The sequence below is a fragment of the Hyperolius riggenbachi genome, chromosome 8 (assembly GCF_040937935.1).
Source record: "Hyperolius riggenbachi isolate aHypRig1 chromosome 8, aHypRig1.pri, whole genome shotgun sequence".
In the NCBI taxonomy this organism is placed as follows: domain Eukaryota; kingdom Metazoa; phylum Chordata; class Amphibia; order Anura; family Hyperoliidae; genus Hyperolius; species Hyperolius riggenbachi.
This window is the reverse complement of record NC_090653.1, coordinates 277,293,318-277,315,815: the sequence shown is the minus strand read 5'-3', so window position 1 is coordinate 277,315,815 and position 22,498 is coordinate 277,293,318. Positions and strand designations below refer to the sequence as shown.

Sequence of the window (22,498 nt, the reverse complement as noted above, 5' to 3'; positions counted from 1 at the left end):
CTATATTAATGTTAAGCCTCATAAGCACAGCTAAACCGCCGCTAGCCCGCAGCAAAACGAGGGGTTAATACATTCCAAAACTCCTCTCCTGTGTCGGGGAGCGCTTCCTGATTGAGGTGGAGCTACAGCCATAAGCTCTGCCTCAAGCGCGTCAATCACCGCTGATCGCCGCCTCTCCCCCGTCCCTCTCATCTGCCTTCACAGAGACGGGCGGGGAGAGGCGGAGATCCGCGCGGCGATTGACGTGTAAGGAGGCAGAGCTGCAGCTCATAGCTCTGCCTCCAGGAAGTGCAAAATCCACGACCAAGAAAGTCATGGATTTTGCTGGGGGTATTTGGGGGGTATTAACCCCTCGTTTTGCCGCGGGATAGCGGCTGTTTAGCTGTGCTTATGGGGCTTAACATTAATACAGGTTAGAAAAGAGAATTGAGACTCGCTTTTTCTTTTGGAATTGCATTGCATGGTCTCTGACATGGATTCCTTTCTGGAATAAAAAAAGTTTGCTTTCTTAAAACCGACTGGAATGCAATGATGTGTCAGCTTGTTAATTTGTACAGAGCCATAATAATCCAACATGCATACAGACTGTTTCGGACTGTTTGATCCTCATCAGTGCATGGCATGGATTAATTTGGCTCTATGGAGTAGGGCTTGTAACACCGAGAGGTACAAACTAACCAGCAAGCTCATGGTGACCCAGAACTCATTGGAGTGTGTAAGGGACTACAATGGTCCTAAAAGCCCCCTTACTAAGATGCTAAGAAAAACAAAACTTTGCTTTCTTAAAACAGAAAGAATTTGCGATAATTCAGGTTGGAGTGAGCTTGAGATGTCTCCCAGAGCATCACTGCTGAATATATGCAAATTAACCATTGTACCCTTAGACGCTAAACACACCTCCAGAACCGCTGGAATGCAATGATGTGTCAGCTTGTTAAGGCCTCCTTTCCACAAACTGTTGAGCTGTGTACTCAGCAAGCGGTTACCAGGTAGAAGTAAGCAGTTATCATGCAGCAACAAACAGTTACTAGGTAGCAATGAGCAGTTGAGAGAGTTTGAGAGGCATTTCACTGCCTATCAGCCATGGGCGTCCGCACGTTAGGCAAAATAGGGCATTTGCCTCTCCCTGGCCGCCAGCTGCCCCCCCCTGGCCGTCCACTACTAACATTTATTAAAGTTCCCGTTTGTTCGCCTATTCTCCCCACGGTGCTCGAACAGCTCCCTTACTACAGTCTCCTTCCGCCCCGTGGCCAATAGCTCTTCACCACCTCTCCGCCCCTTCCTTATAGCATAAGCATAGTATCCACAGAGCATGTGGATCTGCCACTGGCCCGCCTTTACCCCGCCCCCACCAGCCAGAGACTAGAGATGCGAAGTTCGGATCTTTTCAATGATCCAGATGATTCGAATCGGATCATTGAAAAGATCCGGATCTTTGATCCGAATCTCGGATCATTTTACAAGGGAAGCATTCGGGGTGAAATGACTAGCAGGACAGGAGAAGGGGAGGGGGTGGGGTGGACACACAGAGAAGGGGAGAAGATGGACAGAGGGCAGGAAGTGGACAGAGAAGGGAAGAGGGACGAGCAGAGAGCAGAAATGTTTGTTTGCACGCAATACCCACATGCTGCAATCATATGCTTTACATGTATTTCACCTATATGTTCATCTGTATACTCCCAACTCCCATTCCCCAAAGCATTCCCAGAAGTGAAGTGCAGCTGTTTAGTGCCGAGTGCAGGAGGATCATATTGCCCTGCAATCACAGTGCCTGCCCTGTCCTAGCCCAGCATGCTGCCTGTAACGTTACTGAGCTGTGCCAAAAGTTTCCAATGTGTTCACCGTGCACAACTACGGAACAGACAGCCTATAATGAGCAGCACATTTTAGCCAGTATGTGTGCTCTACACATATCTGGCAGTGGCACCGATGTCCCCTCTCTCTCATCTACCTGTCCCTGCAAGGCTGGCTCCCCTACAACAGAGCGATCCATCTCTGCTTTGCTTCCAGGAACCCGCTGCCCGCTGAGAGGGGGCGTGTCGCTCCTGGCCCCGCCCCCTTTGCAATACGAATCACTCATTTTGATGATTCGGATGATTCGACTCACAAAATAGATTCGGATCAAAGATCCGAATCATTCATGATCCGGACAACACTACCAGAGACGTTTGAGTCTCTAGGGTGCTGCTACTATGCGTCCCCCTGACAATGGGGACGCATGGCAGAGGGGAGGGTAAGCTGCGTGGGGGGACTGGAATCAGCGCAGAGGAGAAAGGACAAGTCTCCTGACAGGCAGCTGTTCCTTGTGTGAGCTGCTCAGAGTTGTGTATATCAGCATGTAGCATGTGAACAGTACGATGCTGATATACACAGTTCTGAGCTGCTCACAGTGCACCGCTGCCTTATCAGGAGACTCACACATTCCCTGCTCTAATCAGCGCTGCTGCCAAGAGATCAGGAGATCATCACTCCTGATAAAAACAGAGACTGACCACCTGCTGTAGAGGAAAAGCAGCAATGAATAGCAGCATACATGCTGACAGTGTGGGGGGAAGGTTGAGGGGAGATAAACAAGGGCACACTAAAGCTACATACACACGGGGCACAATTGTCCCCCGTTGCATGGCTACAAGAGACCAGGGAGCGACAGCTTCAGCATGTAGTGTTGTTGGTGGTATAGTGGTTAAGTCAGATACCTACCACACAGTGAGACCTGAGTTCAATTCCCAGCCACGGTATGTAAGCTGACATTTGAAATACTACAAATCCTTAAGCACGCTACTTTTTCTCTTGGGTATATCACAATGGTACATGCTAGGCTAGCTTCAGCATGTAGTGTTGTTGGTGGTATAGTGGTTAAGTCAGTTACCTACCACACACTCAGACCTGGGTTCAATTCCCAGCCACAGTATGTAAGCTGGCTTTTGAAATACTACAATTTCCTGGAAGATGAGACCGAGGAGGGTGAAAGTTAGGAGGGAAAAAAGGACTAAGTTAACCAGTTCACCCCCAAGGGTTTTTATCCTAACGGACCAGAGCAATTTTCAGTTGTCAGTGCTCCTCCCTTTTATTCCCTAATAACTTTATTACTACTTATCACAAGAAAATGATCTATACCTCGTTTTTTTCGCCACCAATTAGGCTTTCTGTGGATAGTACATTTTGCTAAGAATTGTTTTTATTCTAAATGCGTTTTAATGAGAAAAACAGAAAAAAAATAAAAAAAATCATTATTTCTCAGTTTTCAACCATTATAGTTTTAAAATTAAACATTCTCCTGTGGATAAAACAAACACGTTTTATTTGCCAAGTTGTCACGATTATTAAACAGTTTAAATGATGTCCCTATCACAATGTATGGCGACAGTATATTATTTTTAAATATAAGTGTTATTTTTCTGTTGTGTTTTTTTTATTCTGGCCATAATTACAAGCCCCTATGTAATAAATTAAAATTAATTTCCCCCCATAAAATATAAATTAACAAAGCTGAGTCCCTAAGGCAACTATTTATTTATTTTTTTTAGCTGATTTTTTTTTTTACAAGTGTTTTTTTTTTTTTTGGGGGGGGGGGGGGAGGGCTGGAAGTGTAATTTTATTAAGATCTGTATGTACTTGAAAATAAATGTATTTTGTAGGTGTAATATACTTTTTGGCCACAAGATGGCACTAGTGAACACTCATAGGAAATGTTCACTTTTTTTTTTTTCTTCACTTTATTTAATTGTTACATTTCCTGTTATTGTGAATGGACGTAGCCGCTGTTCGCGGTCACGTCCATTCACTCCAGGCACTGCGATTGGGTAGAGGACCGTTTGGTCCTCTTCCCCAATCACCCAGCACGGAAGCCCTATGGAAACAGCGGCGGTAGTGGCGCACACACGGCGGTAGCATCGGCGGGAACGCGGGACGTATTAAAACGTCATGTTGCTGTTAATAGCGGTAAGCATGACGTTTTAATACGTTAGGATGTCAGTAAATGGTTAATAGGGACTATGGGCTACCATATAGGATAAACAAGGTTACTTTAGCGATTTTTTTCAATTTTTCCGACGGAATCCGGAATTCTGCGGAATTTCGTACAAATCCGGTGGAATTTTCATAGCGACCGAATTTAACACCGACGGGATCCGTGATTTCCGGCGGAACGGAATTTGCTGTTTCCGATCATCCCTAATTGAATGACTAACTGCATAGGTGTGCAGAGCCTAATTATAGGCAGGATACATCCTGCATTCAAAAAAGTGTACCAAATTAACATTAATGGAGAATGTTAGCTTCCAAAAACAGTTTGCATGCAGAGTGTTCCGTACTGGACCCTTCCACCACAATGAGGTCATCTTTCTGGAAGGGACCCTAACCTCTAACGAATTACCAGACAAGCATAGTGTGAACCTGGGAGCAGCCGGTCATAAAATGATTTTTAGATGCGTGTAGCAGAACATTATTATAAATTCATTATGTATAATAAAAAATGTACTAAACAATCTCCTTTTGCAAAAGAAAAGGTAATACTCATCGTACCAAATCAGAAATCCTCATAAACCTCTCAGCAACCTCTTATAGCCTGCTCGCTACCCCACCCTGCAAGCGAGTCTGAAGTCACCCTGCCTACAACAAACTAATAGCAGTGGTAGGATATTTTTGCCGGCAATGACCTGTCACTGCTCCGGAGAAGATACCGATGATGAAACACAGGTGTTGAACATTAAGGCTCAATTCTCTCTGACACAGAGGTGCCAAGCGCGGATTGGACCATTAGCTGTCTGATACTCCGCTTGTTTAATGCCTGATGAAGCGGGATTGTGCCCGTGAAACGCGTTGCGATTTTGTTCTTGGAGTATGTGAATAAATTGTCTTTATCTCAAGCGACAGCATCGTGTCTATTTGTGAGTGGCCGGTCCACCGCCGCCACCCGAATATTTTAAACATTTTAGCATATTTTATCCTTTTGGCGCCTCTGTACATCTACTTGCATAGATATCCACCCTTGGTGGAAGGGTGATACACCCTCCTTTCCTTCTTCAGAGAGCGACATCTTAATCCTGAGTGGGGACAGGTCTAATCTCCTCACCTGCGTATACAGTGGTTGCCTGAGTGGTAACCCATGTTTGTGAGTATAATACTTACGTAACATTATTCCTCCTTCTTCCAATACATACTACACCATATCGGGCTCTCGGTTTCTCTATTTTATTTTACAATTCTCTCTGACGCTAATGTCAGAAGTGATATATAAGAATATGTTTATTAAGAAAAAGAAGATATAAAATTGCAGTGCAAGTATATAATCTATAGTCCTTACATAATAACATGACATTTTCGTTTCAGTCTGCGCCTGGTATGATTTTCTAAATCTGTCAAAAAACTCAGTGGATTCTTGGCAATGTTACCCTGTTGTAAAAGAGTCCTCAAAATTATTGGATCCGAGATAAACTTTTACTCATTGCATAATTGTGTTCCTTTCATATAGTTTATAGGGCTTTCCTCAAGCCAAATACTTTTTTTGTTTTGTTTTAATACTCTAATTCCCTATAAACTAAACAAGCCACACCCACAGCTCCTCCAGAGTGCCTTGGCACTCAGTCCCAGGTAGCAAGGGCTTATGGGAGCTCAGTCTGGGCAGGAGGAGGAGGAGGTTACTAGCCAGAGATTTCAGAGGCAGAGGGGAGGAGGGAGGAGGAGGGGGGAGTGAAATTTTCCACAGGCTGAGGGCTGGAGATACAGATCAGCTTGCCTGCGTGTAATGTGACAAACAGAACATGGGTGCCCTCATTGTATCACAGCAATAAATAATCATAAACTTTGAAGCTGGTTGCAGATAGATTTTTTGTGTAAACTATCTAAACTTTAGATAAGATATATAGACAAGTTACTTGTTATAGTTACTTTTTCATCTCGGATCCGCTTTAACTCTCTGCTTGTGTCATCTGCAATCTGCTTTCCCAGAAGCGTGCACAAAACAGGAAGTCAAATTTCAGACATCCCCTGTATTACTGCATCGAGCCCTTCAATGCTTGTGCCATATGTGCTCTGCTCTCCCGGAAGTGTGCACAAAAACAGGAAGTCAAATTTCAGGCATCCCCTGCACTACTGCATCGAGCCCTTCTATGCTTGTGTCAGCTACTGTATGCTCTGCTACAAGAAGAGTTCACAAAACAGGATGTAACATTTCAGGCACTACTGCTTCTATGCTTGTGTCAGCTGTGCTCTGCTACCAGAAGAGTTCACAAAACAGGAAGTAACATTTCAGGCACTACTGCATTGAGCCCTTCATCATGTATGGCCAGCGAAGAAGCTCATTATAAAATAATAATCAAAATCTTGAAATCCACAGCAGTCATAGTGTTAGTTACTCCCTCTTAGCGCCCCCTGTCTGGCACTTATTACAGTGGCTTGTATCACTACCGTCAATGCAGAAGCAGATACGTTTCTGCAATCAGGCATCTGTCATCCTTGCAATGTATACCATCAGTCTGCTAGGAATGGTTTCTCCACTGAAATCAGTCTGCTGGGAATTGTATCTCTTGAAAGTGGAGGGACAGTATAAATCTGTACAGAATTCCTGATCAGCGTTGCAGTTCTCAGACATAATACTTTTAGTTAGGAATCACCACTGTCTATATGTATTGTGGCGATAATCTCAGGAATGGTCATTCGCAACTTCCTGCTGGTTGACCACATGTTGATATATGTTCCACCAAATGCCCGATTGGCGTCACTCACTGAGTCTTGTCACAAAACACTTGGGAAATATCCCAATGCTTCCATGGCAGTGACCTTCCAACCACTCTTCATTTACTGGGAATGAAAAAAATAAAAAAAAATAAAATAAACCACAGATGTTTAACCAAACAGATTTAGCATTGCACAGTTTCTACGACAAACGACACACACCCCTGCCACACTGCTAATCATGCCCCTGCCATACTTCTAGCCACACCCCTACCATACCTCAACCACACCTCCAGTCACTCCCCTACAACTCCAGTCATGTCTCCATCACAATTCCAGCCACACCCCTGACATGCATCTATTCACACTACCATCACCTTCAGCTGTAACAACACCTCCAGTCATGCCACGCCTTCACTCACACCCTTACCACACCTCCATGTCTCATGTCTCCATCTTAATTCCAGCCACGTCCCTGACACACCTCCATTCATACTACCACCACACCAGATGTCACACCACCCCAAGTCATGCCACACCTTCCCTCATGCCCTTCCAGTCTCATCCCCACCCCCTTTCCAGTCACATGGGCCAGTGTTTCTCAACATTGTTACAGCGAGTACCTCTTTATGAAAGATTGTGGAGTACCCCCTATTGTGGACAGATACATGCAAAAAGGGCAACTGGAAGATTGGGTGTCCATAATAGTAGAATATAAATACATTTAATCAATATTCTACTAGCCGATATTATGGCAAATAAATTACAATAGTAAAATATTGGTAAATGGTACAGATATTTTATTACAGCTAAACCTAACCATATTCTCCCACAGTACCCTCCCTCTGCCTATGCCCAACCCTAACCCCACCCCACTCAACAGTGCCTAACCTTAACTACCCCCCCCCCCCCCTGCTAATGCCTAACCCTAACCACCCCCCTCCAATGTCTAACGCTAACCCCCTGATGCCTAACCCTAACCACCCCCCGCCATTGGCTAACTATTACCACCCCCTCCCCCCGACATAACCCCTACCCCATGCCTAAACCTATGGCCCCCTCCTCACGGGCATCAAACCTTAACTGCCCCAACGTAAAACAAAAAAGCTAATTATAGTTTACAGCAAAGAGCACCAAAATTTCCTGCCATAACCGATGTCTGTATGGGTGTCTATAGTGGCCCCAGAAACGTCCATGGCTCTCTGTTGCCCAGAGAGCCACAGATGTGGACATCATCTCCAGTGCCCCTTTGACACAAAAATGTGTTAGGCATACTCCATATTTGTATATACATGCAGCATTGGACAGTGGGATCCCCCCAACTACACACTGCCATGCCCCCATCTGATTCAGGCCCCCGTCTCCAGAGCAGCTGTATTGTGTAATGAAGAATACAACTGGTCCAGTCTGTATCCTTTACAATTCAAACCCCTTACTATGAATTTACGGAAAGCTACATTCGACGATTGTCCAAACTTTTCAGGAACCCCAACTATGGCCCAGTGAGAGTTCTCATCACTTAACAAAATGTTTTTAATAATAATTTTGCATTACTATTTTCGCATAGTAGTAATTTCACAGAGAAATTCACAATTAAGATGCAAAACCGTGATGCAAAATACCAAACTTTTGCATGATTAATTTTGCACATAATCGTTAGTATGATGTGTAGTTTCTCCTGGCCATAGACTGCAATGTATTTGAACAGAAATATGTTTTCTTGTGCCCATAGACTTCATTAGTACAAAAATGTGTCTTAATTTTCTATAACCTACCATAAAAAATGACCATATATACACATGGATAAGCCCTTCCCCGCATACACCACACCCATGACTTTTGGCATGAAAAAAGGCCAAAAGCTATGACCCGCCAATTGGCCAACCCCTCTCCCCCGCCCCCCCCCCCCCATTGTGCCGCTGCCGTCGCACTCCCCCCCCCTCCCATATAGAGCACACAGTAGAGTGTCCCGGCGGATGCAGAGGGCACCACAGAGCAAGCTGCGGAAGATACAGTTACCTGCCTGACTCCGTCTTGCTTCCTTGAGTGTCCTATGCAACTTCTGAACCTGCCAGTAGAGCTCCAGGCTCACTGTCATGTGACTACAGTGAGTCTGGGGCTCTTGTGGCCACTTTGGAAAGCTGTCTGGAACACTAGAGGATGGAGAGTGGAGCGAGGACAGGTAGCCATATCTTCTGCATATGGGGGCTGCCGCACACATCATCCCCGATATATCCCCTGCAGATACACCACATCCCCCACCCCCACAGACACACACATCACTTTACACCCAAAATTTGGATGTTTAAAAAGTCGGCCTATCTGCTGTTATATACGGTAAAATTATGAGAAATCAAGATTATCCACGAAATCATAACTATGCAAAATTTCACAAAAGTGAGGATCGGTTATGTTTTTTAATGTTCTCCAGAGTACAGTACTTTAGAACTATAGGCTGGTAAAAGCATAAGGAAGAGAACCAATCACCTTCAGAGAGGATGTCTATGAAGTCATCCTGGTTAAAGGCTAGATCTTCTGGACCCTCTGCCGGGTACTGGTGGATGGCTTTCACGTGATACAAGATGGTTCTTCCAACACACTTACCCATGTCCTGTAGGTACACAATTACAGATATTACAGGATAAAGACAACAATATACAAGATTATTAGAAGATGCCTGTAACTATTCAAATGAAATATTAAACATTCAGTTGAAAGTCCAGCTCTAGTCATTCTCAGCATGATGTCAGACGCGTGGGTGAAATAAAGGTGCACAGAAAAAGGGGTGCAGCTGGATAACAAATTGGCACAGCTAGATAAAGAAATCTCTTTAACCAAAAAGTTTGTTTTCAAAGTGGGCGCCAAGTGAAAACAAAAACATGTAAAAGATAAGTGCCATTTTAAAACAGACAACAAATCAAAACAAAAAGATATTTACTTTAAAAACCATGACATAATTCAAGAATACAGCTTAACCTAACCCAACTCTCACACAGAACCCTCCCCTGGTGGTGCCTAATCCTAAGACCACCCTTCCTGGTGCCTAACCCTAACCTCCCCATGGTTGTGCCTGCGTAACCCTAAGACTCCCCCTGGTGATGCCAAACCCTAACCCCCCTGCCCCCACCCCCCGCACAAACACCCTTACAAACATAGAAACGATAACATATTACATACCGTAAAATCTGTACATGCAATCGAAATAATATGACAAAAACTCCAACGTTGTAAGTTTCTACAACGATAACATATTTCAAAAATTTTAATGTTCTAATGTTGAAAATGATATTTATCACGCGTCCTTTTCTCTGCTTTGGGCGATGTATTACCAATAAATGCATTAGAGTCTATGTTGGCACCCAAGTCATCCACTAGCCGGCGCCCTTTTTTCCTACTACCTGTCTGGCACTGCATTGACCTGAAGAAGTGGGAAATACCAATGAAATGCATGATTACAAAAGCATTCAATAAATGTATATATTTTTCCATTATCCAAAGTCCTTTATTCAGTTAAAGAGGAACTTTAGTGAAAATAAATCCTACGGAGAAAAACGCTTTACAAATGTTATTTGTTTTTGTATTTTTCACAAAATTCATTTATAGATTATTTAGTCAGTGCCCACTGTAAAATATTCCCTCTCCCTGATTTACATTCTGCAATGTATCACTGGTGGTGACATCTTTAGTTCTGCCAGGTGATCTGTACGTTCATTACTAAGAGTTTTATGCACAGAGGGATATATAGCTTGCTTGGCAGTTGGAAAAAGCTGTGATTTCCCACAATGCTACAAACAGCAAACTGTCAAGACCATGGTCATGACATCACGCTGTGGGAGGGGTGAAACCATCCTGCAAACATGGCTATTCAGTATCTGTACAAAATATTTAATCTGTGTAATCATATCTTTGATTTGTGATTCTATGAAATCAGCTCTGAAACAGTTAATTGCTAAATCGTTTGTATAGTTTGCTGTTTGCAGTTTTCCCTCCTACATCTAGGTGGAGAATTCCTCTCACCAATAGGAGAACAGCTTTAAAGAAAGTCTGTAGTGAAAAAAAACTCCCCTGGGAGGTATTTACCTCAGGTGGGGGAAGCCTCTGGATCCTATTGAGACTTCACCCGTCCTCCTCGGTCCCACGGCGGTGGCAAAAATCCTCCCGGAGCGGCGGCGATGTCAATATTTACCTCTCGGCTCCAGCGCAGGCGCAGTATTCGCTCTTCCCACGGAGATAGGCAAAAATAGCCAATCTCCGTCTCCTGCTCCTGCGCAGTAGAGCGGACCCGACGAAGATCTGCTATTTTCGCCTATCTCCGTCAGAAGAGCCGCAACAGCGCCCCTGCTGGAGCCTGGAAAGGTATATATTGAACAGGCTGTCGGATTTGTCGCTTGTGCATTCCGGGGGCTGCAGCGAGAGCGCCGTGGGACACAGGAGGACGGGGGAAGCCTCCATAGGGTCCAGAGGCTTCCCCCTACTGAGGTGAGTACCCCCCAGGGGGAACTTTTTTTCAGTACAGGTTTTCTTTAATACTGTGGAGATTTTGCAGCCAATGAGAGAACGAACTGATAGAGCTCTGAAGAGAGAGCTTTACTGCTGAGCTATCTGGAGGTGAAATCCTTTCTTCACTGGCACCAGTGACTGCATCCCTTCTGAAGAGGAATGTGACAGACTGTGGCAGATTACTTCACATGGCTGCTTCATTCTGTTTCATCTGAAGGAACTGTAAGCAAGCTACTGACCGGCTGATAGTGAATCCAGTTTATTGGTATGTTTATCTGCCTGCATAGCAGCTTCTGCAGATTCCAGCTTTGAGAGAGTCATTCCTGTTGGATTGTGAGTTTCACATGACTAACTGTTCAAGATTTCTTTGCAAGCTTTCGTAACTTTAAGTTTCTTCTTCAAGCATGTTTTTATAACTGCAACAGAACCATACCAACCGGTACGGTTGGTTCGGATCCAGTTCTGAAACTTGCCTGAAGAAGAAACATAAAGTTTCAAAAGCTTGCAAAGAAATCTTGTACAGTTAGTCATTAAAGGTATAACCTAAACAACCTTTATTGTTATGTCTTCGGATTCTCTCCATGACTAATACCGGACCACACACAACTGACTTTTACATGGTCAGACCTCCCAGGGTCTTATACTACTCAGTTCCAGTTACGACTAGAGACAAAAACTGTCATATTGGCCTAACAATCTGCTCTGAGGTGTCAAGGCCTATCAAAAGAGGATCATTCATATACAGCATATCCAGGGTTGGATTTAAGTCAAGGCCACCAAAGCCATGGCTTAGGGCACCACAGGAGCAAGGGCACCAAAGCAGAAGGCTAAACTGGTGCAGCATTTGCAAGCTTCCAAATGCTGCAATGCAGGGAGATCAGGCGAGCGGCTGACCGCAGTACTCTGCTGCTAGCCGCCTGTGCAGCAGCCACCTTGTTCTCTGTGCACAATTGCATTGGGTGACTGTGGACTTGGGCAGCTTTGGAGACAGAAAGAGGAAGCTTCTGCACTGGAGAGAAGCAGAGAAACGATTGACACTGATGGCTGCTGCGGTGTGAAGGTGAGCTGGCTACCTGTACTGACAGGGGGGTGAAAAAAGGAGGGATTAAGGGAGTCAACTGGCTGCCTATACTGGAGGGAAGGGTCATCTTGCTATCTATACTGAAGGGGGGGAAGGCTGGTGACAGTGGCCTTGTGCATTAAAGAGTACAAATCCGGTCCCTGAGTATATCTAATAATCCAGCTTGTGTTATATTCCTCCATCTTAACTCTCCTGAGTGAAGCTCATTGTGGATTACAAATACTGTTTTATATATGAGCCCCAACTCCTGGCCTGCTACTTAGAGCAGGGGTCAGGCACCTTTTTGGCTGTGAGAGCCATAAACGCCACATATTTTAAAATGTAATTCCGTGAGAGCCCTACAGTATGTTTCAAACTGGGACAGTAGGGCTCACGTCTCTGTTGCCATGGTGATATGTATACAGTTGATCCTCCGGGCAGCGGAAGTGTCAGACGCGTCTTCAGCTTCTCTTGGGTTTCAGCAACATCAGCAATTTCCCTAAGAGCCAGACAGGAGAAATACCGACTAACAGCTTGTACAATTAGCTAGCTGACTTGGGGGTTGATTCACTTTGTAGGACGAGTCAAGTGGCAGGCAGCCTCTTGGGCCAATAAAAGTGCGGGGAACTCATCCTACAATGTCACTGGACCTGACGTGGTCCGGAGTGGGACAATTGTAGCAGCTGTTAGTTTTGGGGTAGTGTGAGTAAGTTAGCAGTGCATGCTACAGCAGTACCGTGCCTACTTTGAAAATGTTACTTGTGCTGCCGCACTAAGCTGTGCTGCTTGATCAGTGTACCTTAGTGAATCAACCCCTACTGATTTGTTTGTGAGCCATATGTAGCCATCAAAAGAGCCACATCTGCCTCCCGAGCCATCGGTTCCCCACCCCTCACTTAGATTAACATTGACCAATGTTTAGGGAAATTAGCTTAAATGTTTATCTGAGTAAGTTTGATTATAGCAGACCGTTTATACATTTGTCACTTATTGATTTTCTCTAGATTTTCTGGTGCTTCTTTGGGCCAAACCTTTTCCAGAGACTTTGGAGATGTCATTCTCTATTGCATTCCTTTGCAAGCAACTGTTGGTATTCCATTATTGCCATAACTGTGAGATCAGATGCTATCACCTATCTGTTAGAACATATTGCTAGAAGGTAAATTGTTAATTGTATCTATATTACTGGGTCTCTGGATCCAATAAAATTGCTTAGCATTATACTGCTGGCTTATGTGTATCTTTGGAGGTTGTGGCTATTGCTGGCAGCCGAATTACATTGTTTTTAAAGTAATTTGGGCTCTCTCTTTTGACAGTACCCAAATTACTGTATCAGCTACTAATTGGGATGAAGTTCAATCCTTGGTTAAACTTCCTCTTTAATTAAGCAAGTTTTACCTACCTAGGCCTAGGCACTTGCTTCCTTCCTACATAGCTTTATGACCTCTAGCAGGTGGACCACCAGGCTATCGGGGTCACTTAAAAGAGACAAGGAAGGGGCGTGAGCACTAAGGGGGACCATCAAAGCTTTTCCTGGTGGCCCCAGAATAATTAGTTATGCCCCTGATTAACAGATATTTACTGAATAAACCGTTTACCTTACAGCACAGCATGAGTTTCTTGTTTTTGACCTTTTCCCACAATCCTTTAAGGTCTTCATCCTCCCGGACTGGGGTTACCTGCTTCGCCTCGGAATCCCTGTAACTGATTAATAGTCATTATTCAGAACTGCAGTCCTGGTAATTAGTATGCATTTTATACAGTGCTGACACAATTTCCACAATAAACTGAACAATTCATGTCTTTAAAGCTGACTATAAACTGCAATCAAATCACAGATTTAACCAATTGGAACGATCAAAAGTTAAATTGTGATCATTTGTGATCTGAATCTACTTGCTCCATCTTATTCTCTGAGGAGAAACGATCAAAGAAAACTATGGTTCAGGCCTGAAGGTGGAAAAATGCATTTGGTTTGAATCAATTACTCTGCTGAATAATCAGATTTTTGAAAGGAACCTGAACAAAGACTAAATGTAAGAATTGGCCAAACTGAGGAGGGTTCTTTATTGCCTCAATAACATTGGTGGCCCCTCAGCTTAGCTGGCTGTTCCACCAACTTTGTGATCACTCTCTCCATATGGTTTTTCCAGTGTCTTCACGACCTCACCTCAGTTGGAGGTTCATCTGCTCCCCTTGTTGCTTCATTTTCTCCCGGAGAAGGTTCTGTAGTTTGCTGTACGTGATGTCCTTCCTCACTGTCAGGTCTACAGTGAACTCCGTGTGCACTTGTAGTGTTATAATGTTGTCCTCTTCTCGTTCAGGCTCTGTCCGGCAGATCAGATCTCTTCTGTCCTAGAGAAGGAAGAGACGACATGATCATAAGGCCTAGTAAACAGAGTCTGATCATCTGAATCATCGGATTGTCTGAGGAATCGGAAGTGAATTATTCTATGAACCAAATCAGAGCAAACAACTGAGGTTTTGATTGGTTAAACACTGGACATGCCGGAACATAGTGATTGGTTCAGAACTGGTTGCACAGTTAATGAGCACGCAAATTATGTACTATGACAGGAGCCTACAGGAACTTGCTTGGGGACAAGATGGCTTGTAAGAGCCATTGCATGTGTGTGTACATTAGTATAGCTTTCACATCCAATCGTTTTCCAATACGTAAATTGATTGGAACGATACACCCACATACTAGCCATGAGGGGCAGGCAGAAGTATAAAATGCCCAGTTTAAAATCCAACAGCAAAAACATTTTCTATTTTGCTTTTGTGTAATGTGGAAGAGTAGTGGAACCATTTATTGGGGGTTTTATGCGTTCTGCGTCCCCACAAGTACCTAACTTTTTGTACAATTTTGATACACACTTGAAGATGCACTTAAAAGAGGAACTGTAGTGAAAATTACATAATGGATATATTTTTTACAATATTCATTTATACATTATTTACTCCGTGTTTGCCGTTAGTAAATCTTTCCTCTCCCTGATTTACATTGTGAAATGTATCACTGGTGGTGACATCTTTAGTCCTGCCAGGTGATCTGTACAGAATGTTCGTTACTGAGAATTATATACACAGAGGGAGATACTGCTTGCTTTACAGTTGTGAACAGCTTTTATTTCCCACAATGCATCAAGGTTCACAGAAACGCATGACCATGGTCATGACATCACACTATAGGAGGGGTTTTACCACAATGGCCTTAATTCACTAAGGGCTGTTCAGTAAAATAATATATGTCGGTAAAATACAGCATTCAGTATTTTATACTTGTTTCCCGAATTCACTAAGATGTGGTAGTAGTTCGGTAATCTACCGAACAAACATCCTTCAATTCACTAAGCCCTGCTCGGTAAGACTCACCAGCTGTGGACTGAACTCAATCCTAGGTGCACAATACAGACGCATCGCTAGGCAGCAGCCAATTACGTTCTCTCTCTACGGAGAGGGGAGGAGTGGCTTCCGACAAAAGGGTAAATAGGGAGAACAATGTACTTGACTGCGCATTATTGTTTCAAGATCCAGCATGCCAGATCAGATGCGGAAACCGTACAGCAGGCACATCCACATCACATCGTTCACATACCATTTCCATCCACTGCATTGGCTTTGCCACCCATTCACTGTTGCCCCAAATCCAATTGGAGACCAGAAGAAGCATGGGCTCTCTATTGAATTGTAAATAATCAATGTCAATCCTACCTAGCAACAGGGATGATTCTCATTTATCCACCATGAACCAGTGAGAATTTCCCTGTTGCAACAGGATTCCCATTGATCTTTGGCAAACCAATGGGTTGTCCCATGCATTTTCTGGTTTCCTATCCCCTGCAGTGGACCGAACGGCAGCAGAACCAAATCCACAGGACTGGTGAGCATTCTCCTTGCAGCGACTAGCCTAGTGAGAACGGACCCTGTCCCTTCCCATAAGCTTCCATTGGGTCTGATTCATGGCACATTTGCAATATAGTTGCAAAAAAATTAAGCAGGTCAGGACTTTGCAGTACAGTCTGTGCATGTTAAGTTTGCGTTCCAATTTATGGTGTGAAAGCATCCTGTTAACATAGAATGTGTTCATCATCCGATTTTGCGTTTTCCTATGTTTCAGAAATCACTGCTTTTTTTTTCTGTAGTGTTTAATGGGCCTTAGGGACCTCAGGGGACAGCAGTACACGTGCTACATTCTTGGCCAAGACTATTCCAACCAGCGGCCACAGCCAAGAACAGTCTAGTGTGTCCAAGAGGCTTTACTTGAGGGTATTGCAGAAAATGGTTGATCATCTTCCCATTTGGGACAGAGAGGGCAATAATGCTCAGACAATTGTTCTAACCCTTCCTCAATATTTGGATAAGTCAGAATTTAAACCAGTCCACTCATGATCCATGATGGTATCCTTGGGGGTTAATGGAGATACCTCAGTGGTTCAAGCCCAGAGAGTCTATTATTTTTTAGGGCAGCATTATAAGAGGAGCAGTCATGAAGCTTTTACTTACTTTTGTGACCTGTTTGGTCTGCGGTGAGCTCTGGAGACTCACAACATTCTCTATCCTTAAAGGGGGGCTTTGCGGAAAATCTCTCATCATCACCACTATCTCCGGTATAGAAGAGGTTGTCGTATCTACCAAATGATGTGGTCTACAAGATTGTGTCTCCTCGGCTGGTCTGGGATGGACCGTTACATTTGCAAATCGATCCTCTCTGATTGAGAAAGACGAATCCACCACATGGTGTTCTCTGGAAGAGTCCTCAATGTCCAAGACAGGTTCCTCCCTCCTCACCTTATGGAAATAGAAACGCACATGGTTGAGTATCTCTTAGGGCCTTTAGATGGAATTCCAACATGGGTAATAAAAAAATATACTATGTAACCATGAACAAACCTATTCTCAAACGCTTGCATCAAACTTAAGATGGCAATGCTGTATTCTGGAGCATTTTGTAGTGGTTACCTTTTTTTGGTCCACTATATATCATAATTGCCATTCCTTTAAACCAGAAGGTAGGGATGGTCGGAATGCCAATTTCCGATTCCGCGGTAAATCCGTATTCCATCATGTACCAATTACCAATTCCGCTTTCCGCTACCAATTTCCGCATTCCGATGTGGAATTTCCGCCGAAAAACGCGGAAATTCCGCCCGACTTTAACATCAATTTTCTCAAAAACTAGAAGGTCTTTTTGAAAACTTTTTTTTTGCATCTTGTTTAGAAGATTCTGTTTAACCTCCTTGCCGGTCTAAAAAATCCGGCAAGGAGGCAGCGCCGCACTTTTTTTTTTTTTTTTTAAATCATGTAGCGAGCCAAGGGCTCGCTACATGATAGCCGCTAAGCGGCGGCATCCCCCCACCCACTCCGATTGCCTTCGGCGATCAGAGTATGCAGGGAATCCCGTTGAGAACGGGATTTCCTGCAGGGCTTCCCCGGTCGCCATGGCGACCGGGCGGGATGACGTCACCGATGTCATAGACGTCGTGACGTCAGAGGGAACTCCGATCCGCCCCTTAGCGCTGCCTGGCACTGATTGGCCAGGCTGCGCAGGGGTCTGGGGCGGGGGGGGGGGGGGCGGCTCGGCGCGGCGAATCGGCGGCGAGCGGCGGCGATCGCGACCTACACACAGCTAGCAAAGTGCTAGCTGCGTGTAGGGAAAAAAAATTATGCAAATCGGCCCAGCGGGGCCTGAGATATCCTCCTGCGCAGGTTACCCCGAGCTGAGCTCGGGATAACCGGCAAGGAGGTTAATAAACTCTGAAAATTTGGTGTTTCTAGGACTTACGGGGGCTTTGCTATTAACCACTAAAGTCGGCGGATTTTTACTGTAATGTAAAATGCAGAAAAGAGGCAGATGCAGGTTTTCTGCATTTTACATTACAGTAAAAATCCACCGACTTTAGTGGTTAATAGCAAAGCCCCCTTAAGTCCTAGAAACACCAAATTTTCAGGGTTTATTAAACAGAATCTTGTGAACAAGAGTGAACAAGAACAAGAGTGAACAAAAGAAAAAAGTTTTTCAAAAAAACCTTATAGTTTTTGAGAAAATCGATGTTAAACTCGGGTGGAATTTCCGGCGGAAATTTCCGCGATTTCCAGCGGAAATCCGCCTACGGCACTTGCATTACCGATTTCCGCATTCCGATGCAGAAATGCAATTTCCGATCGGAATTTCAGAAATTGCATTTCCGCGGAATCCGAATGAGCATCCCTACCAGAAGGTAGCCACTTGTGATCACTTTCCCTTGTTTAAAAAGTATTGCCCACAATGCATCACTTCAGCACATTGGGAGTACCAGTGCAATTCAGAAACCCAGGGATGCCTTACTTTGTCCACCAGAAAGGGACTTATCTACCAACTTCCTGGCCGTACTTCTGATTTCTTAGATTACTTCTCTGCATGGCCCCTCTTGTTCATATCCTCAAAATCACCCATGATGATGGTAGGGATTTCAAACATTCCTGTTGACACTAACAATACTGTTGCCACTAAACTTCTGTCACTCACCTCTTCTTATGGCCTGTCTCAGGGGTACACTGCTCCAACTCACACTGATGGCCATACCCTTGAAAATTTGAGCCCCAGACTTTAAATCCGTGCAGAATTGGATCCATGTTTTTGTCTTTCTTAGTATCACACAATAAATATAATATCGCATTTAGGATAAATGTTGGTACCTCTGGTGGGTTACCGGCAGGTCGTGGTGGGACATTTGAAGCTGGTACTGCATTACCTGTAATAAATAAACCAGGAGAGCTGTTACAAATTTTACACCAGGAAATTTGGTTGCTGGTAAAGTTTAGGAACTGCCATAGGCACCCAGGTTATTAGCAGCTATATCCATAAATGTACCTTGTGCCTGCTATTTGTAGCCACAGTTTATCTAGTGGGCGGCCCTGGCGCCTGATAGTTAATTTAGCACCTTCAGTGCCCATAGTTCCGCTATTAATGTAGGTGCATATCCAATACATATCGTATTTTATGGTGAAGGTGGCATGAATATCGTGTAGTTTCCAGTGGGTGAAGTTGGTTGGTTGGCGTTAGGCATGGGAGGGGAGTCGGTCTGAGGTCGAATAGGGTTAAGTTTAGAGTTAAATATTGGTGGATTCTGCGGCAGGGAGGGATCAGCTAAGGTTAGGCATCAGTAGAGGGAGAGCTCGTGTGAGAATAGGGTTAGGTTTAGTGATAATAAAATATTGGCAAAATGTATCGGAATTACCACTGCCCAATAGTAGAATGTCTGTAATTTTACCGATATTCTACCAGCGGCTATCTCCAGTACCGAAGTTTCCACGGTGCCCATTTTCCATGTACGTATTTTTCCCCCAGTCTGAGAAAAGGGAAGAAGTTCCTCTATGCACGGCTCACCTGCTGGCTTGACGTTGGGCCGGGCAGGAGGCATCTTTGCTGGTGGAAGTGGAATTCCATTGTTCATCTTCTGTAGAAACAAGAAATGGAAACATGAGGGACTGTAGAAATCCTATCAGAATACAGCCTGGGTACTCAATTTCCTCAATCAACAGGTTACGGCATTACCAAATAATATTTCATTCTATAGCACTACTACGGTAACTGGGCATGTTTCGCCAACTTTTATAACCAGTTCCTGAGTATGTCAGGGTTTGGTGTACATGTGGGTATCTGCTATACATTTACAATTTATACAGTTTATATTTTACTTTTTTAGAGTGCCTCCTACTATAGTTGGACATCTCACTCCTCGTCGAGGTGAGTTTATTGGCTCTTTATGGGCCCTCCCAGAACAAATGATCCTTTTACCCTGGAGAGCAGCCAACATCCAGCAGATATCTTGCAGATCTGAGTGGACACAGGGTCGGTTTCCCATTTCAATGAAGTGGTTGCCTTCTTGGCGATAATTAGGGTTTATGAGTACCTAATGCCTGGTGCACAGCTTTGTCTGTCAGATCGACGGGTTGAATCGATAATTTCCATCAGGTCTGAGCTGATTTCGAATCATTTCATTTTTATGAATGATTTTCTGATCAGACCTGTCGGAAATTATTGATTCCACCCATCGATCTGATGGGAAATTGCATGGTGTGCACCAGGCATATCACCTTGCCTGCTACAGTATTGGGTAGAGATGTGCACAAATGTTGCATAATTGCAATTTCGCATCTTCATTCGCAAATACAATGCAAAACTGCAAAGTGAAATTTTATAGAAATGCAAATATAAAAGTACAAATTTCACAAAGATAGAAAAGAAGAACACAGTCATAGATGTCTTCTGGAATTGTTACAGCAGCTCAGCAATAAACATTGAGTGGATATATCCAACTGGTAGCGACTGTAACTGTATTTATAAATTTTATATATCGTAGCTTATAGTTATATATATTTACAGTGGCATTGTTCGGATAAAAAAAGTGGTGCATCATGTTGTGGGGCTGTGAGGCCAGTGCAGGGACTGGGAATCTTGTCAAAGTTGAGGGATGCATGGATTCCACTCAGTATCAGCAGATTCTGGAGACCAATGTCCAGGAATCAGTGACAAAGCTGAAGCTGCGCCGGGGCTGGATCTTTCAACAAGACAACAACCCTAAACACTGCTCAAAATCCACTAAGGCATTCATGCAGAGGAACAAGTACAACGTTCCGGAATGGCCATCTCGGTCCCCAGACCTGAATATAATTGAAAATCTATGGTGTGAGTTAAAGAGAGCTGTCCATGATCGGAAGTCATCAAACCTGAATGAATTAGAGATGTTTTGTAAAGAGGAATGGTCTGAAATACCTTTAACCAGAATCCAGACTCTCATTGGAACCTACAGGAAGCGTTTAGAGCAGGGGTCTCAAACTCGCGGCCCGCGGGCCATTTGCGGCCCTCGATACAATATTTTTTGGCCCTCGCTGGCAAAAGCTTCCTTATAGTTCGCTTCAGAGCTCCCAAGTAATCCGCCGCATCCCCGCCGCTAAACGAGGGCTGCAGAGCCCCCAAATCACCCGGGGGGCAATCCGCTGGCATTTCCTGGAAGGGGCAGAGCTTTCAGCTTCAGCTCTGCCCCTCCTGATGTCAATCGCCGCACGGATCGCAGCCTCTTCCCGCCCCTCTCTGTGAAGGAAGAGTGAGAGGGGCGGGCAGAGGCGGCGATGCGCTGCGATTGTGAAATTCCTTATGCGGCCCAGCCTCATCCTGACTTTGCCTCCTGCGGCCCCCAGGTAAATTGGGTTTGAGGCCCCTGGTTTAGAGGCTGTAATTTCTGCAAAAGGAGGATCTACTAAATATTGATTTCTTTTCTTTTTGTGGTGCCCAAATTTATGCACCTGCCTAATTTTATTTAAACAATTATTGTGCACTTTCTGTAAATCCAATAAACGTCATTTCACTTCTCAAATATCACTGTGTGTCTCTCCTATATGATATATTTAACTGACATTTTTTTATCGTAACAACCAAAATCATGACGATTAACAACGTTGCCCAAACTTTCGCATCCCACTGTATGAACTGATGTTGAAAAAAAAACATTACATTGAATCTAGGTATTGATTCCCCCCAATCATGCCCAGAGGAGAACTCCCAGCAGCAGCCATTCAGTCACGCTGTGCCCGAAGAACATCTTTGTGCACCAGACAGTGAAGCATACTCAGCAGTGTTGCCAACCTTTCACGTTATTTTTTTACTGACAAATACCTAAAAATTTACTGACAAAAGATTTTTTTTTACTGACAAACACCCTGCGCGGCGTGCCAAAAAATGGGCGTGGCCACGCAACAGAATGTGGGCGTGGTCATGGGTGGGGCCAAATATACATGATTTTAATATTGCTGTGAAAGGTCTGCCAGGGAAGTTTGAGCTCTGCCATAGTGTTTCCCCCTCTTCCCCCAAAATACATGTAATCTTCCAGCATTTCACCAAAAATCCACGTAATCTGGCAGAGGTTCTTCCAAAATACAGATAATCTGACAGCAGTGGTTCCCCAAAAATAGGTAGCCCCAGGTCTATAGGTGTCCCCAGAATAGGTGGCCAGGGGTATAGATGTCCCCAGAACAGGTAGCCAGGGGGAGAGATGTCCCCAGAACAGGTAGCCAGGGGTAGAGATGTCCCCAGAACAGGTAGCCAGGGGTATATGTGCCCAGTATATGTAGGCAGGGGTACAGGGCCGGTTCTAGACGGGCACATATGAGGGGGCAGTCAAATGGGTAGGGGGCAACATGTTCGAGGAAATTTGCGGCGACTAAAGTGGGCATGGCAAGTAAATGCACATAATGAGAGACAGCGTTTCACCAGTAAAT

The 22,498-nt window shown here is 44.3% G+C and overlaps 1 protein-coding gene across 4 annotated transcripts in view; it reads right to left on the bottom strand.

Moving 5' to 3' along the window:
* Positions 1–5,229: 5,229 nt before the first annotated feature.
* NOXA1 (NADPH oxidase activator 1) overlaps positions 5,230–22,498 on the bottom strand; it is a 65,423-nt gene continuing 48,154 nt past the window's right edge. For all 4 annotated transcript variants that reach the window (XM_068248973.1, XM_068248976.1, XM_068248977.1 and 1 more), the window contains 7 exons: positions 19,608–19,677; positions 18,917–18,972; positions 16,745–17,029; positions 14,406–14,590; positions 13,834–13,939; positions 9,163–9,286; positions 5,230–6,801 (listed from right to left, as the gene is read on the bottom strand). In XM_068248973.1, the coding sequence (XP_068105074.1) occupies positions 6,719–6,801; positions 9,163–9,286; positions 13,834–13,939; positions 14,406–14,590; positions 16,745–17,029; positions 18,917–18,972; positions 19,608–19,677 (909 nt within the window). In that variant the 3' untranslated portion in view covers positions 5,230–6,718. The remainder of the gene's footprint in view (positions 6,802–9,162; positions 9,287–13,833; positions 13,940–14,405; positions 14,591–16,744; positions 17,030–18,916; positions 18,973–19,607; positions 19,678–22,498) is intronic.